Source organism: Macrobrachium rosenbergii, chromosome 6, assembly GCF_040412425.1.
Source record: "Macrobrachium rosenbergii isolate ZJJX-2024 chromosome 6, ASM4041242v1, whole genome shotgun sequence".
Classification (NCBI taxonomy): Eukaryota; Metazoa; Arthropoda; class Malacostraca; order Decapoda; family Palaemonidae; genus Macrobrachium; species Macrobrachium rosenbergii.
In genome coordinates, this window is record NC_089746.1 from 7,073,996 (window position 1) to 7,099,314 (window position 25,319).

At 37.8% G+C, this 25,319-nt stretch overlaps 1 protein-coding gene across 3 annotated transcripts in view; it reads right to left on the bottom strand.

Annotated features, from left to right (window-relative positions):
• Kcmf1 (Potassium channel modulatory factor 1) overlaps positions 1-25,319 on the bottom strand; it is a 96,207-nt gene that overhangs the window by 38,180 nt on the left and 32,708 nt on the right. The window contains exons 3-6 of one of the 3 annotated variants that reach the window (XM_067104800.1): positions 18,011-18,150; positions 17,736-17,844; positions 13,912-14,005; positions 57-219 (exon numbers count right to left, since the gene is read on the bottom strand). In XM_067104800.1, the coding sequence (XP_066960901.1) occupies positions 57-219; positions 13,912-14,005; positions 17,736-17,844; positions 18,011-18,150 (506 nt within the window). Of the gene's footprint in view, positions 1-32; positions 220-13,911; positions 14,006-17,735; positions 17,845-18,010; positions 18,151-25,319 lie in introns of all 3 variants that reach the window. The other 2 variants (XM_067104799.1, XM_067104801.1) reach the window with 2 other exon arrangements.

Here is a 25,319-nt window from a genome sequence, read left to right on the forward strand (position 1 = left end):
CAAGCTCAGAGCACTAAAGGGTCTATAGAGACCTGGCTGGTTGGTTGGCCGGCTACCTGCTGCCGCTCTAACTGAATCTGCAACTGCTGCAGTTGAGAGGCAGCAGAGTTGTTGTCACTTGCCGTGGCTCGACGCACTCCTGACAGTTGAGACAGTAACTCAGCTATGGGATCCATTGATTCACGTGATGAGGGCGAGAACAGACCACTGCTAACACTCCTAATATGGAAGAGAATTTAAAGGCAAAATTACTTTATGTACTGTATATACATGTTGATGATCAAAACTTTCATTACAAAATAAAATCCAAATACACTTATATTTTTATATTTTTACATTAAAGAATCTAGGCATTCTTCACTACCAAAACCTTATCCTATGAAGATGCAGTACAAATTACCTAAGCACCAACTCTTCAAAATTACCACCATTACTGAATTCCATCCTCTGAGCCCTCTACATTTTTATTTACTTTTTCACTTCTACTCAAAAGATACAAGTTAGTTTTCCACCACTGATATGAGAAATAAATTGACATTTCCCTCTTTTTTTAGATGAGAAGGTATTCAATGTTCTAAGTGTCTCTATTTTCTTCACATAAAAAATACTTCTACAAATTCTAAAAAGTAAGAGATTATCACTGCTATTTATAAACAATGATAACCACAAAAATGACATTTTCTTAATAAAAGTTTTATATACACTGTACTTACTAAGTAATTACACAGCTATAGTTTCCTATTTAACGGCAGCTTAGATTCAAAATTTCGTGGGTAGCACTTCGATATAGTTTGCATAGGTGATGAGGCCATCCCACCAACGGAATATTGGAACAAACTAGCATACAATTCTCATTCGTTTTAAGCCTTATGACCCTAAGAGGGGAGGAGGGTGGGCTCCGATTCTGTAATTACTTGGTATGTATATAAAAAACTTTATTATAAAAATATCATTTTTATATAAGTAACTTACCAAGTAATTACATAGCTGAATCCCACACTGACAGGAGGTGGGATACACAGACATAGTATTCTACTCCAAAAAAATTAAGTCATGTAATGAATTTGAAATAGAAAAGTTGCTAGCTTTGAATACAAAGCTTGTCATTCCTTATTGGTTACGAGAGCCTGCAGTATAAAACTGCAACTGGGTGACGCTCAATTTAACATGTAGTGGCGTGGTGGTAGAGCCAAGGGTCGCCTCTACTTGAGTGGGAGCTTTGTAGCGAAGGAGTACTCCGATGGCTACCAAAGCATCAATGGAAGTTATGCAGCTAAGGAGTTATCCAATAGCTAGCAAAACTTTAATAGGTGCCCTTGCCCTGGGCAAAGTGCCAACATAAAAAAAAAAAACACATACACTGTCACCTACTGAAATAACAGAACCACCCATCCACTGAGAGTGGTGGGTGCTCCAGGTACTTTGTACCTCCTGGCTCCTAAAAAACTCTATACCTCACCATAAGGTGAAGAGATAGTAGGAGAAAATCTTATGCTTCCTCCTGCCAAACCTAGCCAGTCACTCTCCTGTGGTACTGCAGAATTTACACGCTACTTAGCTGGCGCCAGGCGAGCTGTGGAAGCTCGCGGATTGGTATAAATATCGTTGGTGCCAGACTGTAGCTGGCGCCAAGCAAGCTAGGTGCCAGCTTCCTGCTTAAGTAGATGTGTTAGGACTGAGGTCTAATCCAAACATACTACCACAGAGCTAGGGTCAAGCAATACCAGAGCCATAAGACAAAACACTTTAGCTCTCCAAAGTATACGTGAGGTTCCATTCTTCTTGGGGGACCGAGTCCTGGACATCTTCCCAGTTCTTCAAATGGAATCCTTTGGCCAAGATCTGAGGTGTTGCGAAGAAGACCAGAACTAAGCTCAGCAGAAGAAGGAATTCCCTTGCACAAGTCATGTTCAGACAGCCACCACTGGGAATCTGACTAAAGAAACCTGGGCTAAGAAACAACATGGAGGTGCCCAACTGTGTTTCCCTGTCCGGTAAAGGTTACTGTCAAGAGCCTCCCAGCCCTTTCTTTGAAGATAATGAAGTCAGTCGACATGTAAAGACTGAAGTAATGCCCAGACAAAAGGGGGAAGTCAAATGCAGGAAGAGCTAGTAATCGAGAGAGGGTGAAGCACAGATTCCCAATTGGGAAGCCCTGTCCTGAAAGGCGGAATTAAAAAACTCTGGAGTTTGGACGGGGATCTGGAAGAATACTCCCTACATATCCAAGCTCCTATCCAATTGCCCTGATGAATGGGTGAAAGAACTATCTGGATCGTCTCCCTCTTGACCTTCATCTATTGTCTAAGAGAGAAAATGAAGAACTGTGGTCATGCAGCCCATCGTCAGAAGCATAGTACAAGGAAAAAGTGTTAAGCACCCCAAAACTAGTGTCAGAATGGCGTCATTTGGGAGCGATAGCCTGTTGCAACTGTATGAATCTCACAACAGAAGAGAGCACCAGAGATCTCCTCTAGAGAATACAAAACAAGAGAGGAAAAAACTCTTCCAAGTCTGTAAATGACAGGGCATGGAAGCAATCCAAGGAGCCCAGCCTCTGGTGCTGGGTGCTCTGACACTGGAAACTCGGACACTAGACTTTCGGTGGACTGTGTAACAGACCCAACAAATTACTAAGTTGGTGCTGAATGGTCTCCAATGAAGCATAGGGGTGGACAAAATCAACGTAGACAAGCGAAGAGGTAGTGTCTGTAGTCCTGAGTGTGGTGTTAGATAACTGACAGCTGGCCTGAAATGGACAAGAGGATGAGCAGATATAGAAACAGGTGGACAGGCAAACGTGAGCTCGGACACTGGGCACTTGGACACAGACACTGGGTGCTAGGATAGTAGTCACTCAACCACTGTGCACTCTGACACTGAACCTCGGAGGCCATTGAGCACTTGGGCACTAGGATACATAACGACGCTAAGAACTTGGGCTCTCAGAAGTTGGGAGCTCAGAACTCGGGCGCTCGGAACTTAGGAGCTCAAAACTCAGGAGCTCGGAACTCGGGAGCTCGGAACTCAGGAGCTCAGAACAGACATTCAGAAGTTAGGAGCTCAGAATTTGGGCGCTTGGAAGAGGAAGCTCGGAACTTGGGAGCTCGGACAAGGTAGCCTGGAGCTTGGGCGCTCTCTGACTGTTTAGATTCAGAGAGCAATGACAACAACCACTGACACACCAAAACTGGGAAATATATCTTTACAATGGCTGAGATAAATCCAAAAACACGCCATTGGCATCACTAGTCTACACTGTGATCCATAACTAACCACACTGGGAACCCGAAAGTGTCAATGGAGCCTCTTGTCCACACTGGGATCCTTATCTTGTTCACACTGGGATCCTTATCTTGTTCACACTGGGATCCTTATCTTGTCCACACTGGGATCCTTATCTTGTTCACGCTGGGATCCGTCAACCGAAAAAACGCCATCAGCGCCACTACAGCCAAGGCAAGCACATCTTTATGGACGCCTTTCCACAGGCAGTCCGTCGAGACCTGCGGACAACAGGCTTGACTGAGGGGTAACCATCCGGAGCAAAGCCCTTTCGGACTCACATTGACCAACAGTATACCTCCTCCCAAGTGCAGGGGAGTCTGACAGGAACTGGGTTTATGAGATCCAATAGGGCCAGATAGTTACTTCCTCCACTACACATCCAACAAGATGCCTTTCCAGTGGTTGTCTGCCGATACCTGGGACGCAACCGGCTCAACCGAGGGGGCAACAACCCGTGTGGAACCCCCCGACCTACCTTGGATTTCCAGTTTGCCTCCTCCCAGGTGCAGGGGAGTCTGGCAGGGACCTTCTGTCTAGGAGCATCAGGGAACGAGTAGTCACCTCCTCCACTGCAGTACACTTCACTATAGCAAGGTTAACATCTGTTAACCAAGACACAAGACTGGCAAAGGTATGGAAAGGGAAGCAAGGAACCAGGTGTGGGAGCATGTGGTAAGACGGCTAGTAGGAGAGAATTGGTGCTAGGGCACTAGCACTGGCACTGAGAGCATGAGAGAGGGTGCTGGGGGCAAAGCTGCCACCCGAGATCGGTGCCAGCAAGATTCATAGTGTGAGCTGGTTCATGGTTTTCGAGAGCGTCAACTTGTAGTCACCAACAAAAAAAACCCCAATTCTCTCCTTACTACAGGCAGTTCGGTTGTCGGCAGACTTGGTTTGCAGCGATCCGGTTTTATGGCACTTTTCAAAAATATTCATAAAAAATACAGGTTTTTAAATAGCTCAATGTTCAACTTAGCCGATAACTGGTTATTGTCGCCAATAACTGGTCATCGGCTGCATAAGAGACCCCCTCGCATTAGACAGGAACTCGTTTCTCAGAGTACTGTAACTACACTTGACCGGAGAACGACCTGCCCACTGCCTGGGTCAATCGCACATGCGCGCGGCAGATGAATACCAAACAACCCACAGCCTTAGAAAGCACATTTTCATCAATCTGTGTAACCCTTTCACTGAGATAAGTAGCGCCAACTCTATTGATGCCATAACAACTTTAGTGATTTCATCATGAGTCCCAAATGCCAGAATCCTACATCCAATGGAAATGCCAGCATGAAAAGGAAGTCTATAACAATGGAGCTGAAATATGACACTGTTAAGCATTCTGAAAAAGGTGAGACACTTTTCTTTTTTCTAGGCTGTTCAGACCTGAGCATCCATTGGCATCAGGCCTAGGTTTACTTCTAAGTTCATCGAATCTGGCATTAAAAATTTGCAGAACTACTGTGCAGACCATAGTAAAGGATTAGGCAAATTAAATTTCACATTTCTATAAAAGTTATTATACATTACGGTAAAATAGCTGGCCGTGAAGCTGTGGCATTTCCGCCAATGGCACATGACCCACTACCAAAAAATGTATTTACAAAGATTTCATGTGGTTATATATTATTAATTTGGCAGTTAATTGTAACATACTTTGTTAATAAAACTTCAATCTTTTTGCAAGCTTTCTAAAAATTTCATTTTCTTGTGGTTTGACCAGTTAAATACCGAATGAAAATGTACAAATTTAGGTAGCGATTGGTGTGACCTGGGCGCTATTTTGCCCTACCATAATTTATAAATTTTCATGCTTTGTGTGTAAAATTTATATGAATATGCATTACAGTGTACTGTACTGTATTTTTGTTTTTGTACATACAGTAAACCCCCTTATTCGTGGTCTCACTATCTGCGGACTCATGTATTCGCGGATTTCTCTGTGGAATGTATCTACCCATTATTCGCAGAAAATTCGCCCATCGCAGTATTTTTCACTGAGAAATATTCACTGATTGCTGTATTTTCATATCATTTTCATGACTAAATGCACTTTTTATGATAAAACTATTAAAATACTCAGATATAAGCATTTTTAGAGGGTTTTTTATGTTTAAACTAACAAAATAGGCAGCTCTAAGTGTTTTTAGAGGGGGTTTTAAGTATTCGCGGATTTTAGCTATTCGTGGGGGGGGGAGGGGTTGCAGGTATGCATCCTCCATGAATACGGGTGTTTACTGTAAATATGATGCAAAGACAATACATAATGTCCATTCATGATCAAGAAAAAGAGGTTGTTCAGTCGTGCTGGTTTTATGAAATACGTATCGCAGTCTCTGCTTGCTTGATCAAGCGATGAGGTTATTCAGTCACGTTGGTTTGATAAAATGAATTCGTTAACATACTAAAATATATCAGACATAACTGAGTTGTATTAGAGTTGTTTTGTGAAAATTACTTTGTTAACAACACGCTAGCATGTCTGACGCCGCCTGACACTCTTCCAAAAAATGCATTTACATAGACTTCACATGGCTACATATTATTAATTTGGCAGTTAGTTATAACACATTTTGTTAATAAAACTTCAATCTTTTGCAAGCTTTCTCAAAATATCATTTTCTTGTGGTTTGACCAATTAAATACCAAATGAAAATGTGCAAATTTAGGTAGTGATAGGTGTGTCCTGGGCGCTATTTTTCCCTACCGTAATTTATAAGTTTTCATGCTTTTGTGTGTAAAATTTATATGAAAAATGCATTACAGTGTACTGTACTATATTTTTAATTTTGTACATACATGTGATACCAATACGTATGTCCATTTGCGTGATCAATAATAATAGAGGTTGTTAAGTTGCGCTGCTTTTATGAATATGTATGGCAGGCATGCTAGCATATCTGCCGCCTGCTGACGCTCCTCCAAAAAATGCATTTACAAAGACTTCACATGGTTATATACTAAATTATTTATTGGCACTTATAATACATTCTGTTAATAAAACTTCAGTCTTTTCCAAGGTTTCTTAAAGTTTCATTTACTTGTGGTTTGACCAAATAAATATCGAATGAAAATATTGTACAGTATGCATGACATCCAAAGATATGCATTTATATTACGTACAGTACTGTACAGAGACTTCACATGCTTACTATACAGTACAGTACACAGTATTTTATTTCAGTTGGCAGTTACGGTAATTCACTTTTTTAATGAAACTTCAATCTTTTGAAAGATTTCTTAAAATTTCGTTTTCTTGTTGCACGACCAATTAAACACTGAGCGAAAAGGTGCAAATTTAGCAATCGATGTGTCATGGACAATATTTTACCGTATTAAAGACTACTGTATATTTACGTCATGGTCTTTTGAATGTACAGTGTACTACCACTGCACAGTACTGTATGTACTGGATGCAGATTAATGGGACAGCATGTAGCCAAAATTTTTATAACAAATACCCGGCCTCGCTTAAGCTAACGCTTTTCTTTCAAGTGAGACGAACACTGAAATCGACCGTGCCCTTGGATTTAGCAGAACTACTGTTCAGTCTAAAGTCAAAGATAAGGAAAGTATTGTACAACACATGAAAGGTGGTGCTTAGATGATGGCTGTTACTCAGTGCTGCTACTAGATTAGGCAAGCAACATAACCCCAACCTCATGGAGATGGAGAAGTTATTGATGGTCTAGCTCGAAGACCAAACCCACCGTAACGTTCCAGTGAGCCTTGGTATTATTCAGGAGAAGGCTAGGCAGTTGTATGAGGCAGTAGTGCAGAAGAAAAGGGAAGGTAGTGGAAGTGAACCATTTGTAGTTACCATTTGTAGCCAGCAGAGGCTGGTTTAATCATTTCAAGGTTCGTGCAAGTTTGCAGGGTAAGGGTGCTAGTGCAGACGAGGAAGCAGCACAAGGTTTTCTTAGCTGTCTCACTGAAACCATCAGGGATGGAGGCTATACAGCTGACCAAGTTTTCAATGTGGACGAGACAGGCTTATTTTGGAAATGTATGCCTAGCTGTACATACATATCCAAGGAGGAGAAGACAGCACCAGGCCATAAAGTCAGTAAGGAGAGACTGACTTTAATTCTTGGGAGCAATGCCAGTGGTGACTTCCAAGCTGAAGCCCTTGTTAGTGTATCTGGCTGAAAATCCAAGGGCACTTAATGGAATTTTCAAGCCTCAGCTCCCTGTCATTTGGAAGGCTAACAAGAAAGCCTGGGTCACTGTTGCTATCTTCAAGGAATGGTTTAATGATCACTTTAAGCCAGCAGTTAAGAAGTGTTTGGAGGAGAAGGGTCTGGAATTTAAGGTCCTGCTGGTATTGGACAATGCCCCTGGTCACCCTACTAATTTGGGTGAGATTTATCCCAAACTGAAGCTAGTCTACCTTCCACCAAACACTACATCGCTTCTACAGCCAATGAACCAGGAAATCGATTGCTAACTTCAAGGTTTACTACACCAGGGGGACATTTCACCATGTCCTCAGGGTCACCGAAAATAGCAGTGACAAGTTGGATGTCAAGTGAGTCTGGAAGGGCTACAGTATTTTAGATGCTGTAAAAAACATTGTCTTCTTCAAACGAGGCCCGGAAATCCAATTTGAATGGGAGCTGGAGGAAGCTGTGTCCAATTTTGTGATGGACTTTACGGGCTTTGAGGAGGGAGAGAATCTTGATGTTGTGAGAAAGAGCATTGTTCACTACAGCAAGAAGCTTAATTTGGAGGTGGAAGGTGAGGATGTGAACGAGCTGCTGAAATCTCATGGAGAGGAGTTGTCAGCTGGGGACCTCATTGAGCCACAGAAGCAGATGATTGAGGAGGAGGAAGACGCACCAGCCCCAAAGCCCAGGCCATTAAGTGTTACAGCCTTGTCACAAGCTTTGGCCTACTTTGAGCAAGGGCTGGCAATGATCCAGGAACAGGACCCTAATGTGGAAAGGTCACAAAGTTTCAAAGAGTAATTCAGGATGCTCTAACCTTTTACAAGGAGACTGTAAGGGAGAAGCAGATGAAAAGAAGCATCCAATCTAAACTAGAGATTTTTGGCTTCAAGAGAGTCTCCAGTACCACCTGCAACTCTTCACCCAGGTAAGGAATTCTTCACTATAAAAAGTACAGTACATATTGTATAGTATTGTATACAGTGTATGTACTGTAAAATGTTTTATAAATTGTAATAAATTTTATATTGCACTGTACAGTATGCAGTGCATTACAATTCACCCAATCATTTTTATTATTGCAAAAGAAAAGTCCTATCCTGATTCCACTGCACCTGACATAGTAGAATTACCTCCACCAACCTCTCGTGGTAAAGAATTTTTTTGTATTTGTTTTACTGTACAATACAGTACATATGTAAATTGTTTTAAAGTGTAAAGTGCTGTACCTGTACAATATACTGTTACTATAAGTTTATGTAGTACTGTTGCATAACCTAATTTTTTTTCATTATCATTCCAGGTTTGAGCCACCACCTTGCAAGTAATGACCCTCCACTAACAGACCCACCAGCCTCTCCAGCTCTATCTGGTAAGGAATTCTTTTTTTTTATTTGTTTTACTGCAGTACATAAGTACCTGTAAATTGCTTTATAAAGTACTGTACAGCACTGTTGCATAACCTAATTTTTTTCATTATCATTCCAGGATCAAGCCACGATGACCCTCCACCAGCATTACTAAATGACCCACCAGCCTCTCCAGCTCTATCTGATAAGGAATTCTCATTTTTTTATTTGTTTTACTTCAGTACATACATAAATTGTTTTATATTGTAAAGTACTGTTGCATAACCTAATTTTTTTCATCATCATTCCAGGATCGAGCCACATTGACCCTCCACCAGCATTGTTAAATGACCCACCAGCCTCTCCAGCTCTATCTGGTAAGGAATTCTCCTTTTTTTTATTTGTTTTACTGTAGTACATATGTAAACTGTTTTTTTCTGTAAAGTACTGTACAATATACTGTACAATACAGTACTGTACTGTACTAATATATATTTATGTATAGTACTGTTGAATAGCCTAATTTTTTTCCTTATCATTCCAGGATAAAGCCGCCACCCTACAAGTGATGACGCTCCACCAACAGTAGACTTGCCAGCAGTAGATTCACCAGCTCAATCTGGTGAGGAAGTCTTTTTTTTTTATGTTTTATACTATAAGGTACATACATATGTAAACTGTTTTGCTGTAGTACAGTTACACTGTATAGTATAGTATACAGTATATACAGTACCATATTGTTTCATAACCTAATTTTTTTTATTGTCATTCCAGAAGTGAGCCTCATGTTTACAGATGACCCAGATTCCCTTGAAGAAAATTTTGAAGGTTTCCTCCCACTGGAGTCAACTGAATCCTCTTCAGCTGCAACAGGTACTGAACAGTAGAGTACTAATACACTATGGAATTCCTGACTTTTTTTTGTTTTTGTTTGTTTAAATGATTTTATCAATTGTTATAAATTTTGGAAAAAAACAAATGTACTACAGCAGTACTGTACAGTACAGATTGTATCAATGTTCCAGATCCAGAAGTTATCCCCTCCTCCCAGGCCAACCCACCCTCTGCTGCCGCATAAGGTACAGTGATCCCATCCTCAAACCCCAACTCACCAGACTTTGTACCCTCTTAATGTCCACCAGGTAAGGAATTCTTCATTTTTATTTACTGTATATACTGTACTTTATTTTTAGGTGTACAGTACTACTGTACATATTTTTTAACTGTGTTACATAAGACTTACAGTACTGTACTGTACCATACTGTATTTATTGCAGTACTGTACATTTACAGGTACAGTACAGTACTGTACTGGACTTAAAGTACTGTATTGTATCATTTTTATCTTATCATTCCAGACTCCCAGGAAGATTCCACTTCTTAGCCAGTTTTCAGGGGATATGTAGAATGAAAATTCAAAAAAAAAAAAAGATAAGGAAACATTCACTTTTTTTTCCATTTGGTGTACTGTATATACTGCTGTACATATACATGGTACAGTATTTAACAAAATTATATTTTTACTACAGCAGTGTATGTACTGTATGTACTTTATTACTGTATAACATATACTGCATACATTACTATGCTGCACAGTACTAATTTTAATATTTTCATTACAGACTGTGTACCTGCTGTACAGAATTCATCAGCAACTACAGTATACAGTGTACAGTACTGTACTATACTGTACTGTATAAGTGTTAAGTACTAATGTACTGTACCACGTAATGCAGATCATCTCCTGCAACCAGTATATCTTTCAAAATCAATGAAATTAGGTAAGGAATTCTTCACTTTTTTTCATTTTTATACATTTATATAATGTTTTATAAAACACTTTCCTTTATAGTTGCATACAGGACTGTACAGTAGTACAGTACAATGTGTATAGTACATAGTAAATTTTTACAATCCAGAATCCCCTGAAAAAAGGCCACACCAACATTTTCCTGTAAGTACAGTGTGTACTGTACTGCACAGAGGTTATGAAGCACGACAATTTCAAAACAGCAAATAAGGAAATACTGTACAGTATTCACTTTTTTCACTTTGTATACTGTACATACACTACATGGTAATACTGTATATATGTACTGTACTGTGGTGTGCTCTATAGCACTGTATTTTAATTCTGTACATACTATTACATACTGTATACTGTGCAGTTCTAATTTTAACATTTTCATTACAGACTAACATGTTCCTACTTCGCATTCATCAGCAACAGTAAGTAATACCCTGTACATACTAGAACAGTCGGATTACAGTACTACAGTACTATACAGTAACAACATGGAATGAAGGTATGTACATCTTGTAGAGGACACCCAAAAAGGTTGTAAAGTTAGACTTTCATCATTTTACAGTACAGTATATTGTACTATAAAGTACTATTAAAGTAAATCCTATATATAAAATATAGTTTTCATTATGGCGCTGATAAATGATCGGCGGCGCCGTACAATTTTCTTTGGAGCCTAGACTTTATTTTCGGTTGTCGGCAATTTTCGGTTACCATCGTGCCGCCGAGAACGGAACCCCACCGACAACCTGTACTTTCTGCCTAATACTTGAGTTCTGCATAGGAAGGTGTCACAGTTATGTCAAAAATTTATTTACCGGAGGCTTCCAGGAGGGATAGGTCCAGTAAATAAAATCATAACTGCAAAAGTTACAGGCTTAATGAAATGGCAAAATACCCAAGAACTACTTTCAAGGCAATTATCAGTGGCTTGAGCGAAGCATATGGGCGATAAACAAATCATAAATTGCCAAAATTATGGCCTAATGAAAGGTAATAATGCAATGTCATAACATCTGAAAATTACTTTAGAGCAAAAACATTATCGGCGTCTCACCAGTAGCCTATGGTTGCTAAACAGTTCATGAATTGCAAAAGCTGATGTCTAATGAAAAAGCATAATATACACCAATTACTTTATAATGGAATGCCATAACATCCGTGAATTACTTTTAAGGCAAAACTATTATCTATGGCTCTCTAGTATATTAAGGCCATAAAACAATCATAAATTGCAAATGTTATGGCCTAATGAAAAGCCTAACATACACCAATTATTTTATAATAGTGTCTAGACCAATTCCTTTATAATGGAGTGCCATAACACTCAAGAATTACTTTTAAAAACAAAACTATTATCAGCAGCTTGCTAGTAGTTTATAACTAGAAAACAAGTCATAAACTGCCAAAGTTATGGCCTAATGAAAATGCATAACATACAATTTACTTTTATAAAGGAATGTTGTAACATCTGAGAACGACTCTTAAGGCAAAACTATTATCAGCACTGCCAGAAGCCTAACCGGTAAACAAACCATCAATGCAAATGCCATCGTTTACCGGCGGCTCGATGATGACTGAATCAACATAAAACAAAATAAGAAAAAACTCACCCTGAAAGATTTCAGCTTGAATGCTACAATACTGGCATTCTGATGGTTGATTTAAAGAATCCTCCATCGGTATCCGGTAAAATAACCGGAAAATAATGAAAAAAGCTACCGCCAGACCAGGTGTGGCCACCATGAATGGCAGAAAATGAATGACAATTGTTTGCTAGGTCGTTCCAATATTCCATCAGTGGGATGGACTGATCACCTACACAAACTATATTGAAGCACTACCCACAAAATTTTGAATCTAAGCTGCCGTTAAAGAGGAAATTATAGCTATGTAATTACTAGGTAAGTTGCTTATATAAAACTTAAAATTTAAAAAGGTATGGTTGGCACTTCACTGTTTCCTAAATACATACAGGAGACAAAAAGTCTAGATTGACAGTAGTTTACTTAGAAGAACAGGGATTATAAATATTGACTTTTCAGCAACCTTCAGAGAGAGCAATAACAAGATGGCAACTGGCTTACAATTACTGTAACCCAACCTAGACACATGCTACCTTTCTCAGTACATTATTCAAAATCCCATTCATTTTGAAAGAGTCTTAACTCAAATGAAAAATAAAATGTTCATGGTTTATGAAAAAGTACCAACAACTTAATCAAAAAGGCATAAAACATATCTGCCTTCTCTCACATTTTTATATCTCTTTGCCACAAAATAAATTCTTTAAAGAAAAAACAATCACTGTGACATTTTTCACAAAATATCAATGGTTTTCTCAAGAAACACAATGTAAGAACACTCAGCTAATTCCACTGCATTTAATAGCAGGAAAAACAATAAAAATCTAACATACAATAATGCTGATACACAAATACTTACAATAGCATATATAAACTACTAATCAAAAATGAAAAATCAATATAATTTATAGTATTAGTACCCATGTCAACCCACCAGTATTATTACCTGAAAACTAACCCCTAACAGACTACTGATAGCACATCGTAATACACAAAACAACCTATGTTCATGTGGTGGACTTACAAACAGTTCTCATATGAAAATTCTGCAAAAAGCAATTGGAAAAAATTTCTGGGGATTTTGGATAGATCAAAAAATTTTTTAACTTTGATAGGAATTTCAACCATTTTATGACAGAACACATAAAATACAACATTAAATAACAACATAAGCTCTGCTCTATACAGTAAGCCAAAAATCTGAAACCAAAACTTATTCCATCTCTCACATTCTTCCTCATTCTCTTGCATATAAATTAAATTTCACAATTCCACACCAAAATGTAACTTTCAACACCAAAATGTAACTAAAATTTAACAAGTTCTTGATATTCTCCTTTATTACACTCTCTTATTTAACATACAAAATTAAAAACAAACAAATTTGTACTGAAACTGAATCCCACCCTGAAGGACAAGTGATGTGGCTGGAGAATGTGAGGGGGTCAACTTAACATTTAAAATGTGTAGTAAGGTTCCCAGAAATTTGTTTATCATTACTGTCAGGCAAGGCAAAAATAATGAAGGATTCATGAAAAGGGGTCACACTTTCATTGATCCACAATAAGTCATTATCATTAGAATAAATAAACCACACCTGTAAGTCAACTTTTAACTTTCATGACACTAATAGTGCTGGCCTCCACAGTAGGTGAGTACACACATAACAATGAGTGGCTGCACAAATGAAAAACCTGAAGAAGGTAAAAACTTACCCAAAAGTCATATTTCGCCTAGCTACACCCCTGCCAATACCACGTCCCTGGTGAGGTATTCTTCGTACTCCATGGCGCGACCCAGAAGGCTCATCATGTATAGTCAGTTAAGGAATGTCAAAAAATGTTCAAGTTCACAAAAATATACTTTAAAAACTTTCTTCCTACAACAGGAAAAAAATAAAATACACAATCTTGACATTGATTAATGCAAAAGAAACACATAATACTGTTGCAATCAAATACATTATGCATTTCATAAGTAAAATCATTTTTATCACATACTACTCTGGTAATCAAATATAATGTGTATTTCAAAATTAAAATAATTTTATCGAAGTATTATCAATAATCCTATTTAATCCCTAATATTCAATTCTTTCAAAACTGAAAATACAAATTAAATACCAGTAATCCTCAAATTGTCCGGATCGCCATTATTACTATTACAGTATTATTATTCAGTACATAAAACCTATTCATATGAAACAAGCCCCACAGGGCCACTGACTTGAAATTCAAGCTTCCAAAGAATATGGTGTTTATTAGGAAGAAGTAAGAGGAAGTAAAGGAAAATACAGAAAAGAGAGACACCAATTATTAAAAAAGAAAAAAATAAATTAATAAGTATAGATAAAAATGAATCAAAATGCAAGAAGAATACTACTAAGTAGTAATGCATTGCATTTTCGCTTGAACTTCTGAAGCTCCAATTGTACGACATTCTCTGGGAGGCTGTTCCACAGCTCAACAGCGTGAGGAGTAAAGGACCTCTGGAACTCAACATTATCCGACATACCTGGAACAGGGACCATGGCCGCAAAGACATGTGACATATAAAAATTTTAAAAAATACTCTTCAATGGTTGGCAATGCTACGCAACCTGAGGAAAATGTTGGCAACACAGAGCTTACACTAAAACAGACTGAGGAAGGGTTTTGGGGGCCAGGGGAGGCCTGGAAAAGTTTCCAAGGTGGATGTGAGTTGGATGGCTGGAAGCCATGGGAGAGACGGGGGGCATGGGAGAGACAGAGAGAGAGAGAGTGAGCTTTTTATTTATATTTTATTCTATTCTCATTTATATTTTTAATGTATTTTCTAATTTTTCTACTTTCAAAACCCAAAAGATGAACTCAATCGTGTGCATAGGGTACGTACATATGTACACATTCTCATTTGCTTGCACTGGTAAACTTGCTATGGTTTGTTTTGTTTCTTGTTTTTATGTCTGATTTTTCCACATTTTATCAAAGGATACGTCCACTACTGTACTGCAACAAAGCAAATAAACCAAGAGATACACAGCAGAGAGAGAGAGAGAGAGAGAGAGAGAGAGAGAGAGAGAGAGAGAGAGAGAGAGAGAGAGAGAGAGAGAGAGAAACAACTGTCATCATTGAGCAATGTCTTATGCAATAAAGATGTACAGCAAACACGGGGTGTTTTACACAACACAGTTGCCATGATAGGGCAAAATGAGTGACAAATGAAATATGCCATATAGAGTATACTCTTGTACCATTCGATTTCTTGTATCATGCGACACTTAAAATTTCATCCCCTAAACATGATTTCATCATATACATATCTCATGTATCATGCGAGTTGCATTTTCCATAGCCCAGATAACATTAGGCTAGCCTCTTTTCCTCAGTAATCACATCATCATCTTAAATAAATGAAAGTAAAAAACAAAAATAGTCTACTTACTATAGAAATTTCATTTTCATTACTATAGAAATTTCATTTTCATTACTATCTCTTATAATTAACAACCACTTTCCAAAGAACTGACTTAATACTATCAAGTATGACGTAAACAAACGAACTGGGAAACCACTGTTTTGCAATTTTGAGGGATTTAACTCTTTTTACATTTGTGCACAAACATAAAAATGATAATTCCAGTAATACATTCAATTCTTTTAGCAACTAAAAAATGATTCTTGTAATTCTTTCATTAGAAGGCTCAATCAGCTGATTCTCGGAACGTAAACATTACCAAATGCAAATGATGTATGATTGGTTTTTTATAGATATTACAATGACGATATGTATAACATGATAATCCAGTATAGATGGATTCAGTGAGTAAAATATCAGTTTCATTACCATCAGCTTCACCTTAAATACATCTATAATTGCTTATTTGCCTTATTCAAATGGTTACTGTAAGTGTAACACCTAGACTAAGTCAATAATGTAGCTCACACTTTTATACTTTTTGTATCTCATGTATGGTAATACAAAATGGTAACAAGTGATAAAAAAGTTGCTGTACAAAAATACATTAAAGGTCATAAAACCATGGTTGGCTGTGGGCAAACGCAGATAGGCTACCTACCTAACGAGAGAGAGAGAGAGAGAGAGAGAGAGAGAGAGAGAGAGAGAGAGAGAGAGAGTTACCTACCTGCCGTAATATGTTATTAACGAGAGAGAGAGAGAGAGAGAGAGAGAGAGAGAGAGAGAGAGAGAGAGAGAGAGAGAGAGAGAGAGAGAGAGAGATGCATTTTTTCAAAGTATATTTATGCAGTTCATGGAGAAAAGGGAGATAATTGCCTTTTGCATAGTTTTCGGTTTCAAGTGCGATGGTTGTTGTTTATAAGCATACTCGGTGTTTACAGCTATGTGGTATTGACAATATTAAGTGAGGAATGGTACGTAGTTGCCCTTGAACACCCCTAGATTTTTTTTACTTGCCCTTATCTAAATTTTTCCATGATCTGACTGGCTTTGGCTCTATTAATCCAGATAACTGAAGGATTACATTGTTTTCTCTTTTCCAAGTACATTATCCCTCAGAGGGTATTGTTTTCACTGTGCCTTGTATGACACACTGCATAAAGTGCCAAAGACTTTCAGACCTATTTGGCCACAGCTACATTGCATTCTACTTATACTTTTGTCCATCCCTTTAATCTGTTTCAATTTATCAGTTCAACTTTTTTCAAAGTTATACAATTCATTTTAAATTAGAGCCTCTGAGCAAGATTTGCAACAGGTAAGAAATGTGACAGCTTTCTTGTGGCACTTTATAAAAACAATTCTGCGAATTCACTGAATAGAAATTGGGTCAGCCGGACTACAGTATTTCAGCTGTCACAGGGGTTCCTAAAGGGATTAGTACTTTAGTTTGTGTACATAGCTTTCATTGTCTTCAAAACAAAGTTTGAAAAAAACTGTAGCTACAGTTTATAAAAGTTTGTGGACTTTTGTCCAATACTTGAAATTTGTTATTGGTTTACATGGGGAAGTACATGTTTTACAACATACTCTTCATTTAAGAGTTCCCCCCTATAAAAATTTTGTGGTACTGCAATCTTGCTGTGGACCTTAAGCGTCCAGTGTCTGCAGCCCCTCAGAGTGAAATGTCTGCTATAACTGTCATTATATTCATGTGGATCTTAAGCCAAGATAATAAATACTTAAGGCAACTTAACACAACCACTAAGGCGCATTGCAGGTCTAAAAGTGCTAGCTTAAGAATCTCTTCTTAAAAGTGAAAAAAGAAGCCCAAAAACAAGAGCTGCAGAAGTTGGACAGCTAAGTAGGAAGACCAGAGGGAATAAATGAAAACAGGTAAAGAGCAATGCAACTTGGAACTGAAGGGTCACTATGAAGAACCCCTTGTGCCATCTACTGCATGCCTCAACGGAACACTTACAGCAGCATCCCCTACACGACCAAGCTGGACTGAGTTGAGCAAATGGTCAACCCAACTATCTGGTAATACAGGCACCTTTGTCTAATCTAACAGCAAAAATCATTTCACACATACACCAACAAAAGGAGTGGTTTTTTACAAAAATTATTATTGAAAAGGATACGAGATCTCTGGGAGCTCCGGATCGATGATCTAAAGTCAGATGAGCTGCAAAATCATCTGTAACATGATTAGGGTCTCCTCCAGGCACAGATGCACATATTGGACACACCTGCCAAGAGAAAAAATGAATCAGTCGGACATACTTGAGAAGAATGATCAAACAAAACACTGCAAATAATATAGATAACAAAAAAATAATTTGCGAAACAAACATTCCCTCACAAACACTAACAACCTTATTACAAAAACAATTCATCTTCTATCTCCTGACATACCACTTCATATGCAGTGTCTGGATGGTCCACAGTGACATGGTCCTGAAGCGATGTTTCTGTATACCCCATTTTGCCACAAAACGGACAAGTTAAACTCTGTGGCTGGTCCACTGACAATGCTTCCCCTCCATAATAAACATCTGAAAATAAACAAGAGCACTTAATAGAGAGTATACCTTCATTATGGGCATTCAACCATGAATAAATCAACTTGTGCAAATTAATTAAACCTTAAACGCTGAGCCTCTATTTACAAGTGTCTGCCGTATGCCGGCAGCATTCAGGAGTTAGCCAAGCGGAAAAAAGTTTTTTTTTTAAATCACAGCACACTTAGTCTTTAAGATTAAGAGTTCATTTTTGGCTCCTTTTTTTGTCATTGCCTGAAATTTAGTATGCACCCATCAGAAATGAAAAAAAATATCATTATCATATATAAATATTAAAATATATGACAGCACAAAAAAAAGATTTCATAATTGTATACAAATCGTGCTGTGAGCAAAACGGTTAAAGCTAATGAGTTATTTTTTTTCTTTGTATTGTAAACTAAATTGCAATGATTTTGGTATATAACAAATTGTAAAACGATCAAAGCAACACAGAAAAAATATTATCACAAAATGATGCATGAATTAAATGCCTTGTGGACATATAAAAAAATTTTTTTTCAAAAATTCACCATAAATTGAAATATTGTGCTAGAGACTTCCTGTTTGTTGCAAAACGAAGGTAATTGATTGAATATTACTAGACTGTAAGTGTTTTAGCTTACAACTGCAGTTTTCGACCATTTTGGTCGAGTTAAAGTTGACTGAAGGTCGAATTTTTTCTATTTATCGTGATTTATATGAAAATATTTCAAAACTGATAAAAGCTACAACCATGAGTTATTTTTTGTTGTATTCTACATGAAATTGTGCACATTTTCATATATAAAACTTTATGTAACAGCTATTAGAAAAACAGTGCAAACATTACGACAAAGTGACGAAAGAATTTCTGAGATTTTCGGCCGAGTTACCACGCGGACATAAGGAAAAGGTTTTTTCAAAAATTCACCATAAATCGAAATATCGTGCTAGAGACTTCCAATTTGTTGCAAAATGAAGGTAAATGATTGAATATTACTAGAATGTAAGTTTTAGCTTACAATTGCGTTTTTCTACCATTTCGGTCGAGTCAGAGTTGACCGAAGGTTGAAATTTTGGCACATCGTGATTTATATGAAAATATTTCAAAACTGATAAAAGCTACAACCATGAGTAATTTTTTGTTGTATTCTACATGAAATTGTGCACATTTTCATATATAAAACTTTATGTAACGACTAATATAAAACGGTGCAAACATTATGACAAAGTGACGAAAGAATTTCTGAGATTTTCGGCCGAGTTCCAGCGCGCGGACGTAAGGAAAAAGTTTTTTCAAAAATTCACCATAAATCAAAATATTGTGCTAGAGACTTCTTGTTTGTTGCAAAATGAAGGTATATGATTGAATATTACTAGAATGTAAGAGTTTTAGCTTACAATTGCATTTTTCGACCATTTCGGTCGAGTCAGAGTTGACCGAAGGTTGAAATTTTGGCATTTACTGTGATTTATATGAAAATACTTCCAAACTGATAAAAGCTACAACCATGGGTTGTTTTTTGTTATATTTTACATGAAATTGCACACATTTTCATATATAAAACTTTATGTAACAGCTAATAGAAAACGGTGCAAAAATTACGACAAAATGACAAAAGAATTTCTGAAATTTTCGGCCGAGTTACCGCGCGGACGTAAGGAAAAAGTTTTTTTTAAAAATTCACCATAAATTGAAATATTGTGCTAGAGACTTCCAATTTGTTGCAAAATGAAGGTAAATGATTGAATATTACTAGAATGTAAGTTTTAGCTTACAATTGCGTTTTTCGACCATTTCGGTGGAGTCAAATTTGGCCAAAGGTTGAAATTTTTTGCAGTCGACGTATGGTACGTCCACTCGGCACCCGACAGACAATTTTAGTCGACGTACGATACGTCCAGTCAGTGTTTAAGGGTTAAACCAATTAACACCAAAAAATTTAAACTCCAAGCACAAATAGTTTCAACTGCTTAAAATTGTGCTCCATAATGGAGCAATGCTAATTTTGAGAGATCATCAATGGAAATTTTATAGTTTGTAACCCCAGGTTATCTTTTATATTTTTTTATAATCTAGGACAATAAAATGTATAAAAGACACTGATATGCATAAAAAGTTATTCTCCTAGGAAGGTCAAGTCAGTGAAATTGTCCTTAAGATTCATCAAAATCTAAATACTCATTAAGACCTTCTTTTTCACACATATACAGACAAAAGCATTACCACCTCTCAATGTAGTTGGCAGAGGTTTTTTTTATTTAGTAATAATAACAGTTTAACCAGACCACCAGAACTCTTACAGGGCTAGCCCCCTAAGGGTTCACCTTATACAGTAAAATTCATTATTACTTATCCAATCAGTCACAATTTCATTAACTCACCATAAATAAACAGACTAAGAATGTTGAAGATAATAAAATTATCATACGAACGAAATTTAAGCCTAACACAAACTACATTTTTTTTATTTGTTGTACTGCATCCTCTATAAGTGGGAATGGCATCATGAGTAGCCATAAGTGACTATTGGTATCAACCAAATGGGTGTGACCAATTTTCATACTGGATAACCTCATTCACCACATCTTTATTTTTGTAAAAGTGACTATCACAACCCTTCTGTCAGTTCACTCTTCTTTAATTTGTTTTTTATCCATTTAATGATTCCACAAATCCTGCCATTTTTTGTTACAATAGTGAAAAACCCATTTCTTCACTACAAGGATAACTGATGCCACAGGTTTACATGGATAAAAAAAAATGAACAATTTTACTCATTACAGGAAACAACTGATAACAACAGTACGCTTCATACATGAAGAAGCATTTTCCTTTCACCTCTCCAGCTGTGTAATCTCTTCATATACATTCCATTTATTACATGAACAAGATCTATAAACCTATAAAATAGTGGCTTTTAATATAAGCAAAGCCAGTTTCAGTTATCATTTTATGTGTGCAGTCATTCCACTTATGTCACAATGTATGTCTGCCATCCTATAAATGTGAAAAATAACAAGACTTGAAGACAAAATCACTTATGGTTTTGTACCCGAACACTATATACCTGTACAAATATAACTGCTAAGACTCTCAAAACAGAATACTGTATACTGTTGAGTTTGCACAACATTTTTCCCTAAAGAACAAACTTCAACGATGAAAAGATGCATTCACTGCTACTTAAAGCGTTTAAAACTTTAAATGAAGCAGAGGTTTTCATTTGGTCTAAACTATCTAAAGTCATAAAAACTGTTAAGTACTACACAGCAGAAAATAGTATTGCAGTTTACAGAAACAGAAAATGAAATCTACGCATTTCTTGCTCAGTTGTCTTACACAAAGCACCTTATTTTACACAAAGCAGCTTATTAACATCACTAGCTAATTGACAGGACTATAACTTTCACTGTAACTGACTGTTTTACTCCACTGCAAATTCAAAATCATTTTACTTTAAGATGTAAAACACAAGGAAAGAGTCATAACACTACCATATCAACAAATATTGTGTTGATTTCTGATGTAGACTCGCTGCAATCTCACTTACGTTGAGCTGTGGAAACAAATGTTGTTTATCCAGAGGGGGAAAAAAGGAGAGCCAATTTCTGTGGGGCCATAACGCCCTTCGATGTGAACGAGACCCAAAGTTCACACTTCTTAAGCACGCCCATGGCATAAAGGGCAGCTAATTCCTGTGAGCCATCTCTAAGGGCTTTATCTGCGCAGGAGAGAAAATTAAACAGGTCTGAGACTTCATCACACACAAAAGCCCGATCTTGAATTTTCTTGGCAACTGCTCCCAAACACCAGTTAAGAAAACTCAAGACCTTGAAGGACTTGAACAAACTCTTCAACAGATGATCCATCTCCTGTGTTGAAACAAACGTCTTTGCCAAAGTGAGAGCCAACCTACGCCCCAAGTCAATGAGCACAGAAAAGTCCCCCTGGGAAGAGGCAGCCACTCCCAGGGAAGGAGCTTCTCCCATTGCGTACAACAAGTACCGCATACATGCAAGATGAGAGGAACACTAAAACAGGCTTTCCCTTGATCCCTCTTCTCAGGAAGCCAGTTCTCTACTTGGCAAAGAGATTTCTTCAATGAAGAAGAGAGAACCATCTTAGCCCATTCCTGTCCAACTGCCGTCATATTACGCAACAACCCCCTACCCCCCTTCTTTTCTGACTGACGTAATTTTACGTAAAATTTACCGACATTTTTCGTACGTGTGGTAGGGGTAAATTTTTTTAATTTTCGGACAGTTGGTGGTTTCCATAGGCTAAAGCATACCTTGGACCATGTAACTCAGGCATCGATACGCCAGGCAAGCAGTCCCTATACTGCGCATGCGCAATTCCTTGGCATAGTAAATTTCTCACAATGAAATCAGCTGATCCTACCCACGTTTCTCTCTCGTATCTTACATTTTTTTTTACAAAATGTAGGATTACATTATTGGAAAAACACTGTTTGGTATCCTCTATTTTCTATAAATTTTTTAGTTCCTCTACTGTGCATGCGCAAATCCATGGCGTAGTAAAATTCTCACAATGACATCAGCTGATCGCACCCACGCAGGCCTGGCAGGCCACACTTCTGTCAGAGACCATGCGTACGAGGTTGGGTAAACACGTGAGGCTGTTTACATACAGCGACGTCAATCGAGAACAGTTTCTAACATGCTTTCGCAAAGTTTTTACGGTAAAACTAGCGGAAATTCGTTAGTGCATCACATAAGAGACGTCTGGATTTTAGGCAGGGCTCTGAATCTCATTTTTCATTATCATATATATCGATATTTAGAGAATTTTGTTGGCTTTCTCATAAAAATAATTCATTCACCTAACTGTTATAGCTTTTGAGCTATGAACGATAATGTTGACAATGGTAACATTTTTTTCGTTTAACAGCTTATAACGTCAAAATGAAACTGTTGCTGTTACCAAAGCCATCTTTCTTGACTCTCACTTTATTCCTCAACCTTTCCTCTACATTTTTGTATATTTACAAAGTAATTTCTATGAAAAATCCGAGGTAGGGCTCTTCAAAAAAATGTCTAGCGATAATTCTCACCGTATGCCTGGCAGCGCTTTGTTTCTTACCCACTTTTCTATAAATTTTTCACCAACTGGACTTATTCGTTTGTCATTGTTTTATATGTCGATATTTAGAGAATTTTCTTGGCTTTCTCATAAAAAATAATTCATTCACCTAACTGTTATAGTTTTTGAGCTACGAACAATAATGTTGACAACGGTAACTTTTTTTTTTTGTTTCGATCAATTTATAACGTCAAAATGAAACTGTTGCCGTTACCAAAGCCATTTTTCTTGACTTTCCCTTTATTCTTCAACTTTTCCTCTACTTTTTCGTATATTTACAAAGTAATTTCTATGAAAAATAACCGAGATAGGGCTCTTCAAAAAAATTTTCTGATAATTCTCACCATAGGCCGGGCAGAGCGCTCTGTTTCTCACCCACTTTTCTATCAATTTTTCACTAACTGACTTATTCGTTTTCCATTGTTTTATATGTCAATATTTAGGGAATTTTATTGGCTTTCTCATAAAAATAATTAATTCGCCTAACTGTTATAGTTTTGAGCTACGAACAATAATGTTGACAGCGGTAACTTTTTTTTCGTTTAGATCAATTTATAACGTCAAATGAAACTGTTGCCGTTACCAAAGCCATTTTTCTTGACTTTCCCTTTATTCTTCAACTTTTCCTCTACTTTTTCGTATATTTACAAAGTAATTTCTATGAAAAATAACCGAGATAGGGCTCTTCAAAAAAATATTTTCTAGCGATAATTCTCACCATAGGCCGGGCAGAGCGCTCTGTTTCTCACCATTTTTTCTATCAATTTTTTCACCAACTGGACTTATTCGTTTTCCATTGTTTTATATGTCAATATTTAGGGAATTTTATTGGCTTTCTCATAAAAAATAATTAATTCGTCTGACTTTCATAGTTTTTGGGTTGCGAACGAAAATATAAAAATAAGTAAAGAATTTTATTTTTTTTCGTTAAATAACTCACATTTTTTTGTATTTAGAGGGCTGGGACTCTTATTCTGACTATTCCACCATAAAATATAAACATTTAGAAAAAAAGGACAGCAAAATGAACGTTGTTGGCATAAAATTTCTATTTTTGCTGAATTTTCGAAATAATAATTTTTTCGCACTGTCGAGCGCTCCCAGACACATCGGGGCTCATGTACCCTCAGTGATGTGATAACTATACAGATATGACAGGGTTAGGAAGTCTCGTCGAATCCACAGGCTGATTGCTCATCAAGAAAGACGAAGCTGGAGAGGAAGGAGAGGCCAGAGTGAAAAATTCCAGGAACTGCTGCAGAAGGAACTTGAGGAGTGTCGCATATGGAGTAGAAGACAAGTCCTGCTCCCCTTCTTCATCTTCAGAAGAGATCGGAGACATAATCGAGTCTAATTCAAGAGCTGTCTGTGCTGCAGGTTTTTGTAAAAGATGAAGGATATCATCCAGTTTACGTTGCAAAGGCTCAAGAGTTGGGTCCAACGCAGAGGGCTTATCATAAGCTGCAGGGCGCTCAGAGTCTTGAGGGGCCTCAAGCGCTAGGGGAAGATTGGAATCTTCAGGGCGCTCTGACGAAAAAGAGCGTCCGACCACCTCAGGGAGCCTGATTGCGACAAGGATCTTGGGCTGCTTTTCGGTGCTTGGCCGCATCAGGGTGCTTGGCTGCATCAGGGCGCTTGGCCGCATCAGGGCGCTTGGCCGCACCAAGGCGCCTAGCTGCTATGGGGCGCTTGTCTGCTTCATGGCGCTCATCAAAGCATTCCGCCGATAAGGGACGTTCAGGAGGGAACAGGGCGGTTACGCAAAATCTGGAGCTGTTCGCCCAAAAGGTGCAGTGAGTTAGAACATTGCTGCTGCGCTGAGGCGAGGAGAAACACTCTGGACTGCCCCACTTGCTACATGAAGGTTAAGGACTGAAGGAAGGCTCCCTCATTCTCTTGTAAGAGAGATGCAGGGACTGATCTTTACCCAAGAAATGTCACTCAAGCGGGCAAGATTCACTGGGGAAGCGACAAAGATGGCTCTTACGAGGGGAGGACTCCTAAGAACTTCGAAAGCCGATGCACTTCTGAGCCGCCTTTCCAGCAGCTGTCTCTAGTCGCAACCTCGGATGCA